Source organism: Chelonus insularis, unplaced genomic scaffold, assembly GCF_013357705.1.
Source record: "Chelonus insularis isolate UGA/USDA-ARS -01 unplaced genomic scaffold, ASM1335770v1 contig_279_pilon, whole genome shotgun sequence".
In the NCBI taxonomy this organism is placed as follows: Eukaryota; Metazoa; Arthropoda; class Insecta; order Hymenoptera; family Braconidae; genus Chelonus; species Chelonus insularis.
Window position 1 is genome coordinate 10,572 of NW_023276463.1, and position 12,096 is coordinate 22,667.

The following is a 12,096-nucleotide window of genomic DNA, read 5'->3' on the forward strand; positions in this document are numbered from 1 at the left end:
CCAATGGACTGATATTCTATCACAAATACCAAACACAGCACAGCAAAAAGGGCATGGTTGATCTTAACCAATAATATATAATATAGCTATCCTAGCAGACTAGAATATTGAAATCTAGAGCTAATAATTATGTGTATTGTGTGTTGTTATCTTTAAACTCCAAATGGTTATGGAAGACTCGCAACAGACGTGATTTAACATTCAGTTTGCTTGCTATTAAAACAGTCACTGTTAAACTAAAATATTTCAATTCTTTGTTTTATGATTCATTACTCTAGAATATTGTACAAATAGCTCTCTACCAGATGGTATATTTAATCAGTGAAAATTAAAGTGATCAAATTAATAAAAATTATTGTAGGTTATCTTCTTGATAAAATAAAATGAAATATAAAAACGTATAAATGTGGTGTGATTGTTCTAAGTATATGAGGTTATAGAAAAAAGTGAAAGGTTTTATACACTATTCTTCCAAAGTGCTTTTGTGTTATTTATTCAAACCATGTTTCTGACTCACCACAATTTTGTGAAGATTTTTTTGGGTCTAAGAAGTATGAAGCATAATCAAAATAGACAATTTATCCAATTCATTATATACAGCAGAGGTTATATAACAAAGACTATCTGTTTTTAATGCTTTCATCCTTAAAAAAAAAACGCTTTGATGAAACCAATCAGTTGACTGAAGGAAGACAAAGAGTGAATGGACATAGTGAACGTATAAGAAATGAAAGAATAATCGTTTTTATTGATCCAGATAGATCAGCTGTGATTTTTTTTCTCAATTTTATTTGGAAGCATCGTTTAGCAAACAAACAAATTCATGAAAGTGATGGTAAGAGAGACAAAGTGTGGAAAGGTCGATTGTTCCCTTGGTTCTCATATGTGTCCCTACTGTACCAAAGACTCGTAAAATAAAAGAATCTTTGCAAACGTTGCGGAAAGCTCACTGACTTGGCCACTTTCAGTCTTCTATGATCATCATTTTTTTCTTCAACATTTATCTGCCTAAATTTCATTGCCATCAACCTTTTTACACTGGTAAGTAATACCAATAAGTAGATATATGTTTGTAAACATAGGATATATATTAAGTACAAATGACATATTTGACAGGAGTTGAATTTACAGGATTATGCTTACTTATACTTCTAATCTGTGGAATCACTTCTTTTTTCCTGTCAAATTGTCAGTTCTCATAACCTCAGTTGATTGGTTCTACGTTGGCCATTTGACAATAATTAGGTCCCACAACTATGTAGCAATCTGCTAAAGGAAATAACCCATATAGGGTATTCCTGGTATGATGTTATCATTCACATCATCATGTAATTGTCATCATGGTGTCATTTTCCATCATTAGACCAGCATTGATTGCTATTTACAATGATGGCCCATCATTAATAGCAGACACTTTGGTCATATTTTGCATTTAATATCAATCAGTGCTAATAAAACATCAAAATAGATAAATAGAAAAAGAAAAACAGGTCCATCAATCGTTGAAAATAAATAAAAAGTTGTGATTCATTGAATGAATTATAAAATTTAATTTTAAGAAAGACCAGAATATTTTTGCAATGAATCATGCTGAATGTTTTAGAGAAATTTTTGAAGTACTAATTGAGAATCTTTCTTCATTAGTTTAATTTTGGTTTGAATTATAATTTAAATGAAGCGTAAATTCTTAATGAAGAGATCTTATTATTTTCCACTTTCCGTTTTGTAGACAAATCGATAAATATTTATCACCAGTTGATGTAAAATATTTATCTTTATTATTTCAGGGATTCATTTGTACTGATTATTCATAAAAAAAAAAATTCGTATTCATGTTACTTTATTAAAAGTATGTAAAAATTTTTCTAGTATAATTCAGTAGTGTAAACATCGTTATAGTCAGACAAGGTAGATGAATGTAAACAGTGGAATGAAAGTGGACAAATGGACTGTTTTGAAATTAAAAAAGGGAGAGTGAAAGAGTTGGATAAATAATCTTGAACATCAAATACGAGAATAGATGAGAATGAAAGAAAAATTATTCAGAACAAATGAAATATACTTGAGTTTAATATTGACCAAGTCTTCATTAAGATAAGATGTATGTTTAGGAAATAATTAAATACACAGATAAATTTATTTGTTAAGTGATTGAATTTTATTTAACTCACTTTTCTGCATTTTTATAAATTAATTATATGTGATTTCAATTTTTTCTTCATCTTGGATTTTAGAAATAAAATAAAACCTTCTCTTAAAGCAATAAATGGAACACTTGCAGACTGAGAAATAAAATATTCAAGATAGAATCAATTGGATGATCAAGGCAAATGGATTTCTGTTTATTGTTAAAAAATAAACGAATGTTTATAACTAAATATTTTTTATTGTTAAATAATGGCGTGAATTAATCCTATGGGATCTTATATCTCGTATAAAACATTCTGTGTACTAAATAAGTTTTCTTATTCTTACTCTAGTAGAAAAAAAAACTGTCTTAAATTTTTTATGTCTCTACATTATTGATTAATCTAACATTTGATGACGTAAATGACTATTTATTTTTTTACGAACATACAATGATTAAAACAAAATGGGTCTGGGTGCATTTTTTGCCCTCACGACGAACTTCCCATTCAGTGAATAAATTAAAATCATTTTTAATTGTTTATAGAGCCATGTGAAGTCATTGACAACCATATTATATTGATACTAACCTCAGTTTCAAACAATATTAATTATCAAATAAGTAGAATTTTTTTTTAAAAAAACTGGCTGTACCAAATTTGTTTAAACTTCTTTCAAATCTTCGTTATTGAATTATCTTTCAAAATACAATTAGTCTGAATTCAATATCTTTAGTGGTTCTCGAGATATAATGTCAAAAACGCACGTTTAATTATACGTACGGACAATTGTACGTACATTCATTTTTTGACTTTCTAATATGCTTTTAAATGTCTTAAAATTTAAAGATACAATAAAAATACGAATTTCTAAAATCAATCCCACTACAATACACATCCTAATAGAAAATTAAAAATATTCATTTTGTTATTTTGTAAATCACTTCTGTATAAAAGCACCTGGATGCAGTTTTTTTTCAACAACATTTCAGTATCAGCGACATAATTCAATGTATGTGTTAATAAATTATAAAATAATAAACACGATCCGATTATACAAAATAATAAAGACAATATTTGTTTTTGGATTCAATAGCTTCACAAACTATTTAGGAGAAATACAGCATGAATTATCAGCGATTAAATATTTTTATATCAAAGTAAATATTTTTGTATTTATTTTGCTCAAAAGTAGTAATTTTATTGCTCTGTGATAAAAGGAAATAGTTTGTTTGAGAAAATGAAGATTAATTATTTTTTCTTCACCGAAGAAAATAAATGAATTCATGATGCGGTTTATTTTGCATTTGCTTTCAGAATAGATCACTATTAGTGAGTCATTATCCGCAAACAACAAATGAGGCAGGACACTCGAGGGTATAATCCAGCTAATCCTACAGCCATTACGTTAATTTCTCAGAATACACTGCTTTTACCAATAAATGTACATCAAAAATTTCTCACTAATATACACACGTTTTAGATTATTCCAACATTACTTATCATTAAATATCGATTGATTACTAAAAGCTTGATGATTAATTAATCAAAATGAAATCAGTAGTGGTAGTTTCTGCTGCATAAATTAATTGAAAAGAATTGCATCAAGTCATAAATATACTAATGAAATATACCTTATATTTATTTCTTTTAATTAACCACATAGAAAAGATGAAATAAAATCATTCAGAGTAAATGAAAAACTTTACCATAGGAAACTACACTCACTTTAATTAACCAACTATGTATCCTCACTGGTAACGCTTTTCTGAAAATACATAAAAGAACACTTGTGATTCTTTTTTCATGTGAAAATGATGTCACTTACACGCCTTGAATTGAATGAAAAAGAATTACTTTCCTTTGGAGTCAAGAAAAAAATTTAGTAGGTTCTTTTTACCAGATAACTTGAGAAACGTTGTCTCACCTTTAGAGTGATAAAAATGAATCAGTTGGTGGAAGACGACTGGAAGTGATATCAAGAAAAAATATAGAAAAATTCGATTTTTCATAAATGTATGAGAAATGGAATATTTATTTATTCCTAATATGGAAAACAAGTTTTTATTTTGTCTTTAGCTATAGTTTTACTATGTTTGGTTATTGTTCATAAACTAAAAATAATAGTCGACAACAATGTTGTGTTTTTGAAAAAATTGAAATAATAAAATTACGATTCCATGTCGTGTAACGATTCTACATACATTTAAACAATGTAAATATTCACTAAATGAAATATGGGTTTTTTTATTTGTGAAATCTGGGAAAGCAACAAGTAAAAATATTTCTCTTTTCTATTATAAAGTGACAGCAAATTTTCGTTTTTATTGAGTTCTTAATTTCTTTTCTATCAATTACTTTGCACTTTTTTTTATTTAAGAAAAAAATTCTGTTTTTCCAACATTTATTTTTTCAATTTGAGCTTCTAGTGTTTCTGTTATATAAACACTTCTCTCCTTTAAATCAATGTTAAGAGCTGTGTGTACAAAAAAAAAAAATCATGGAAAAAAAATCTTAAATATTTTATTAAGCAATAAAGTTGTTTGTGAGACAGTAATGTAATTAATGATAAATATTTTATAAATTATAATTAAATACATTAAAAAATCATGTTCCACATTAGAAATATTTTAGGCAAGATTCATGAATTTTTTAACTTTAGCTTACCTAGATAAGATGGTAATTTAACGGTAATAATTCCGAAATGTTCAAGAACTCTTATTTCCTCTACATTCCGTTTTTATCCTGTTCAGTATTTCGTTAAATCAGATATATTTTATAAATATCCTTTTCTTCTTCAAAGCTAGAAGCATTTTAAACTTTCGAAGTCGGGATTACTGTTTATGAATATTTGTTTCCTTTTGAAGAATAAAAAAAACTCGATTTAAAAATAATTATTCATTACTCATCAATGCTATGAGTCAGAATAAAATTAATTACGATCTATGAATGCCATTTTTTCCGTATAAATATTTATATGCTGAATATTACATCATTCGAACAAGACAATTCTTTTCATGTTGACAAGTGCTATTTAACTGATCGATTGAAGATTAGACTCAATCTATTCCATTCCTCAAGTATTGTGTTGTTAGCCTTTTTTTCTATCGAGCAATATCGTTTTGAAAAATACAAAAGCGATTGTATTGGTTATGATGAGTTTCGTGAGTCATAAATTCATGATTACAAGCGATTATTTCAAAGAAATGAGCTAATTTGTACAATATGTGCTATTTTTTTGTCGAGCTTGCAATAATAGGTACAACGGAATCAGTTTCATATTGAACGTAGAGGTCAAGAATAAAAATGCTGTAGAAAAAGTTCGATTCTATTGATTTTATCCATGAATTCGTGAGATTCAGGTCAAAAGGTATTACCAATCTCATTCGAACCGCAATTTTAAGAGGTTGCAAAAACGGAATACGGATTAATTTTTCATTTTTACGATGTTAATACAAACTTTCAGCTATACATCAAGTCATAATAATTGTTTTCAAAAGCTCTAGAGTTACAGTTTTCTTTTTCTCCAAAGGATAAAAATAAATAATAATAAGCAAAAATTCAAAAAAGATGATTTAATTTGAAGATAAATAATTAAATGAGACAGCAAAAGACCGAAACGAAAATGGAAGCGATTTTTTGGCTTTAGATTATTAACACTATTCGTAGTTTTCTCTTGCGCGAAAATTTTCAACTGAATGCCATCTGGCAGGCGCGCGTGAACTACTGGATTGGACCCGCACTAAATCTGTATATATTCAGAAAATTATCGACTTTAATACGCTTTGTGTATAGCGATTTCACATTGAACACACTCTAGATGTGTTATTTCAACACACCTTCGATTTACAGTGATTTTACTGAATTTTTTTTAACACTGATAATTTCTTGGGATGACAACAAAGTGTAAAAAGTGTACTAAATATATAAGCAGGTGAAAATGTGTAAGTTATTAGATTGAACACAATAAAAAAACACGTTGATCTGATATTCAGTGGAATCTCTCAATGATGATATTGAACTTTGAAATAAAGTTATACACTTTCATATCTGTCGAAAGGATATGAAGTTTTATTTTCAAAAAATAGCGTTTTTATGGATAAAATAGACAGCATTCTAACAATAAAGTTCGTAAAGTGATTGGATATTTTTATGTAGGATTGTAGTTAAAGTGATAGCATTTGGGTGTAGGAGGACATCAAGAGATTGAATACATCGTATCGGTCTTCCACAGAAGAAGCCAGTGACTTTTATTCCATTTAAAGATACCATCTATATGCAAATGGCTGTTCATATCCAATAAAGAAGAAAAAATAAGAAATCAACAAAATAAGTTTTTTTTTTGCTTTTTCTTCGCTAAAGTACTTGAGCAATTTTAGAAAGGTCAGGAAAATGATGTAAAAAATTTTTCGACGTTTATAGCTGGTTGTATTTCTGTAAAGATGTGATGTAAGAGTGTTGAGATGCCGACTATGTTTGCCAAGCTCTTTAGAGTACACCATTACGGATATTAGAGAACGACCAACTGATATTAATAGCAATAGCGTCGCATGTGCGTGAACATTCGTATAAATACATAGCTAGATATCTATATAGAAAGAGGAGAGATTGAGAATACCAAAGTGGCACTCACTTCTCTTGTTTTTCCGGAGAGATGGTAAGCCACACCGGATGCACATGCTTTTGGTCTTTACATCCGGTCGATTGGGCGAATTTAGAACATCCTGAATATGCCTCAAGCAACACAAAATATATTTTCATATTCAACGGAGAAAAAAATTTTTACATTGTTCCTATAAAACGTATATGTATATTTTTTTTCTTCTAATAATTAAAAATTCATGATTTATTCTCTTTCTTATTCTCCCATTATTCAATTGTTGCGTTTTGTAAAACTATTTATCCTAAAATAATTTACTGAATGTTTAAATAAAAGGCGCCATTTAGAAATTAGAATGTTACATGGAAAAGAGAGTCTCGAAAATATTTACATTTTCTTATATTAAAGAAATAACTCACATGAAGAAGTTATGTTGAATACCATTTTTTCTTATCTAAAATTTATACAATGCAATTCTAGGAAAATTTAATTAATTAATAATTAAACACCTGAGTGTTGATAATATTTGTTCGGGATTGGGCAATAAATAAATAGATAAATTAATGCGAATATTGGTTTATCAATTGAATTACACTCTTTTCTTCTTGATATCTCAATACATATTAACTATAATATTTTACTCTATCGCCCCTGGTGGTCATTAGAACAATGTTTAACACCGTAAACAAACTGTAGTATTTTGGTAAACGGCTAGAAGTGGTTAAAATTCATGCACAAAATTGCTATCGTTTGATTATGGCATTTAATATTGTAAACACTTTAAATGTTTAATTTTTAAACGTGTGAATGTTTAGTGAGAAAAAAAATTAATCTGACTATCACATTAATATTTATAATACTTTTATGTCAGTATTAGACTAAAAATATGGCTTTTATAAAACAATTGTTCATCGAATAAATAAATAAAACAATTCTAATTGAATATTTACCTTCAGCAGAAAGAAGAATTTTCAATATTTATCGTGTCAATTAAAATATTATCTGATAGACATAAAACAAAAAAATAAAAATTGATAAAAAAATCGAATGTGGAAAATGAATATTCTGTCGTGGTATTTTATTAATAAATTGACTGCAATATGAATTTTTATTCTCGTATTTGATGGCTGTTTTCGATAAATATACAATGAATATAAGCATTTTTTCTTAAAATGCATAAATAAAAAATTAAATTTTAAAACTACGCTGTGATGAAATTAATAAAAAAAAAAACTTCAATTGGGGAAAAGAGGGGTAAAGTGGAACACGAGAAAAAAATGTAAATCATGAAATTAATTTTTTTATTAACAAATGTCAATAATTTCTAATGCATTGATAAATTGAAAAATTAATAAACAAAAAACGCAATAGGTGTTTGAAGTTTATTTTAATAAATTTATATAAAAAAGTGAAATTAAATAAACCGTAGTTAATATAAAAAAAAAGAATGGCAGCTTCGAATATAAGTTGAAAAGGTATTTTAATAATTGAAGAATTTTCTCTCTAACCAGTCAAAATAAAACTAATAGCCTCATTATTTACAGTCGAGATGTAACTTAAGACATAAATCAAGAAAAATCACGTTTTTTAATTAATAGTTTTTTCACATTTCCCTTTTCCTATACGTTTTTTTTTTTTCACAATATCAATTATTAAGTTATAAAGTGAAATTCAATTAAAAATGATGGATTTTACCGATCAAAGTTAGAAGAAATTCAATTCACACTCATACAGCTTACAGATTACAGCTTTTGTAAAACTCTTATAGTGCAGTCTTAGCGCGTGCGTAGTTCATCTCTTGATATCCTAGCGCACGCGAATAAACTACCATATTACGCGTGTACCTTGTATACGACAGAGTTCGCACCATCGGATAAGCTTTGACAGGGTGACCCTGTTATCGAACGGTAAAGCCACCGACCCACAACCTCCACCTCTTTCGCTCTACGAATAAACGGAAGCCGGAAGGAGAGATGTTGTACAAACGTCCATGACTCTGATATATTAATATCAGGCTAATAATTTATAAGCTACCTATGACTATTTTCGTCTTCATTTTTTACCTCTCAGATTTTACCAGTTTTTTTTCCTCTATTTTATTTATTTATTATTTTTGGAAGTTTACTAAGTTAAGGTTGGAGTGGGTAAATATTAATGTAGAGAGGATTATCGAGGCAAAATTATTGAAAAATGTTGTTGGATATTCATTAAGAGGGAAATATTTTTTGATTCATTTCGTAATTACTTAGTGATGTGGAATTAATGATTATAATAAAGATCCTAATTATGGATATTGATTTGACTATGCTTGCTGGTAGCAAACTTTGCAAATCGGTCTGCTTCTTTTTTTTTTATTTTTTATTTTAATAAGTGAAAATAGATTTACTTTGTGGAATAAGGAGTTAATAGTATTTATGCCTCTTAAGTCAGTATAATTATTCGTATTTCAAGAATTCTATTCACAAGTTTTGATATTGATGTAATGAGAACTAAATAAATTCTCAAAATAACACAGTATTAATTTCCGGTACTGTAAATCGACATCTAATTATCTAATTATTCTAAATTTTATTATTTCATATCAAAAGAGTAGTTGACAAATTAATAAAGTTAAAAATAATTTTTTTAAAAAAATTATCCCTATTTTTTGCTGTTGATATTTATTTAATATGTTGAAGGATTAACGTAGTTAATTCGACATGATATAATCCCAGATATTAGAAAAAAAAAACCTCTTAATATGAAATATCACATTCAAAGTCCGTAATTTTACTTATGAATGCTTTACATGTGTTTCATAATGCTTCCAGTTTTTTTTAATGATGACATGTTGCCCGTCTTGTTCTGTCATCCAAGCTCGTTCCAGTTTTTCTATTTAATTGCAACAAATTTTAATGGATAACAGATCGAACTATAGTCAGCTGTTTCGAAATGTATAAAAAAAAATAGAGAAGAAAAAAGAATTTCAAAATGAAAAAAATGTCATTCAGCTGAGTGAAAAGAATCATTGAAATCTCATCGAATTGGAGGCCTTGATTACTGATTGCAAAGGAGTAAAGAGATCGCTAGAGAATAAAGACGATCCAGTTGAGTTTCAATATCGTAATGGATACAAAGTTGATCAGAAATTTTTGTTAACAAGAAATAATGTCAAATGTATTACTAAATGATGCGATGAAATCTTCTGAATTACTTGGATTGATGAAGCATCACGTGTACGTGATTGCATGTCATGATATGACCACGCACGGATGTTATTTGTGTTCAAACAGAGCTCTGAATTATTCCTCGAGAGTGTTTTACTCTTGGTAACTTTAATTAAAGCACTTTCAAGTCATCTGTTAGCAACATAAGATGCTCATGACGTTATGACATTCTTGAAATATCAATAACTTTTGAAGCTTAATTTTTTAATAAAATAAAAAATAACGTGATGTATATCCTATTAAAAGCTCGTCGGTGCTTTTTGAAAATATTGAATTTAGAGATAGGAAACACCGCTCGTGTATGAAAGTTTAATTAGAGCAACACATTATCCACCAGCTCACAACACTGGGCGTTAATTAAACCCCGTACTAATCCGTCATGGGTTCAGGCATTCATGTTTTAGTGAAAATAATCGAGAAACTCAATTCTTTGATCGATTTAGATAAAATTCATAAATACAACATATGCACGCACACTACGTTTCATCAAATTAATTTATAATATTGATTGTGAAGCTAAATTTTTACCATCACCAAATTTAATTTTTTTAAATATTTTTTGTTACTCGACTTTCTCCCTTTGATCATGTGAAAAATACATCAAAGGTTAACTGAAATTTTCCGATATTTTTCTCAGTAATTTAAATATTAATTTTATAAACATGCTTCGGTTTTGAATATTTTTGTTCTATTGAATTAATGAAACTAATAAAAATATAATGAGCTTTATTTATTATTATTTGTATTAAAATTGAAACACTGAAAAAGCAGAATTGGAGGTTATATGGGAATTTATTTATTTTAAGTTATTATGTTTTTCATATATATTATATTTTATTTTAAGTTATTTTAAGCTGTTATTTATTAGAAATTATTATACGGGAAATGATTTATTTGAAGTAGTGAACCATTAGAGCTTAGAAATAATCTGTGCGCATGCGTCAAAATCAATCCCTGTATAACCTCCAATTCTATTTTTTCAATGTTTCAACTATATTAGTTATTACTATTATTATAACGCAATTATATTTGTACACAACAATAACTGACGAACCTAAAGTGTATATTAACATGAGGATTTAAAATGTCACATAACCTTACTTTCAATAACTAATCCAATATGTTATTATTAAGCTTAATTTAATCATTATGTTAATTTTTGATTTTTTTCGGAGTAAAATTTAACTATTTAAAATTTTTTGTTTATTATATTTATTTTATAAACAATGTTTTTTTATTGCAGAAGATTTTGCCTAATTTTTTTACATAAATTCAACTGACATTTTGATTTCTCTAATAAATTGCGAGATTACAAAAAGAGAAGTATCAAATAAAAAACATTACACATATATATATATAAAAATGATTTATATTTTTGCCATATCTCTACAGTAATGTTTTTGCTTTCTTTCTCTATTCGGTATTCATTCATCAATTTTTATTTCTAACAAAATGGCTCCCGAAAGTGCTGGCCAGTTACAGTAGTCCGAGTTCAACCGCAGATACGTATAAGAGCGGATAAGTATTGCAATTGGAAACAGTGTGCGCCCACCGTGGAAAATATAGGCGACAGTAGGACAAGGAAGAACTTGCAATTGTCCAAGTTCGTTCCACAAAAACACTTATTGTATTGTTCGATCTATGTACAGATAAACCTCAACAAGACTAAAAAGAGAAAAGTGTTAAATCCGTAAATTCTTTAATTCTGGGTTAACTGACAAATATAAAACTAGATTGGATATGGCATTATAATAATTAATTTCTTCACAAGTGCATATAAGCCTCATTAGGTTTTCTTATGGTATACTGCAATGTCAATCATCTATTATTGTCCTCTAACTTCTGACCTCGAAAACAATACCATCAACCGAAATTTATTTTCAAATTTGGATAAGTGACGTTTTTTATTCACGATTATTTCTTTAAGAATCATCTTTTTTTATCTTCTTCTTTAAGCTTATTGGATATTCGACGCCGAAAAAAGCTTTAAAGGAATTCAGTTATGTCAACGACCTTCTGAACGAAAATTCTAGAAAAATCCAAAATGGTCGAAATAATAAAAAAAAAAAGACGCAATATCAATAAACAAGTAAACATAACAAGATTACAGTTCTACGAAAAATAAAACTTCAATTTGAAATAAGTGAAAAGTTTCAAATGAAGA

At 27.9% G+C, this 12,096-nt stretch overlaps 1 protein-coding gene across 1 annotated transcript in view; it reads left to right on the plus strand.

Annotated features, from left to right (window-relative positions):
* The window catches only part of LOC118065245 (alkaline phosphatase-like), a 111,175-nt gene continuing 99,079 nt past the window's right edge, over positions 1-12,096 (plus strand). The window contains exon 1 of the mRNA XM_035080417.1: positions 1-1,041. Coding sequence (XP_034936308.1) covers positions 975-1,041 — 67 coding nt within the window. The 5' untranslated portion in view covers positions 1-974. The remainder of the gene's footprint in view (positions 1,042-12,096) is intronic.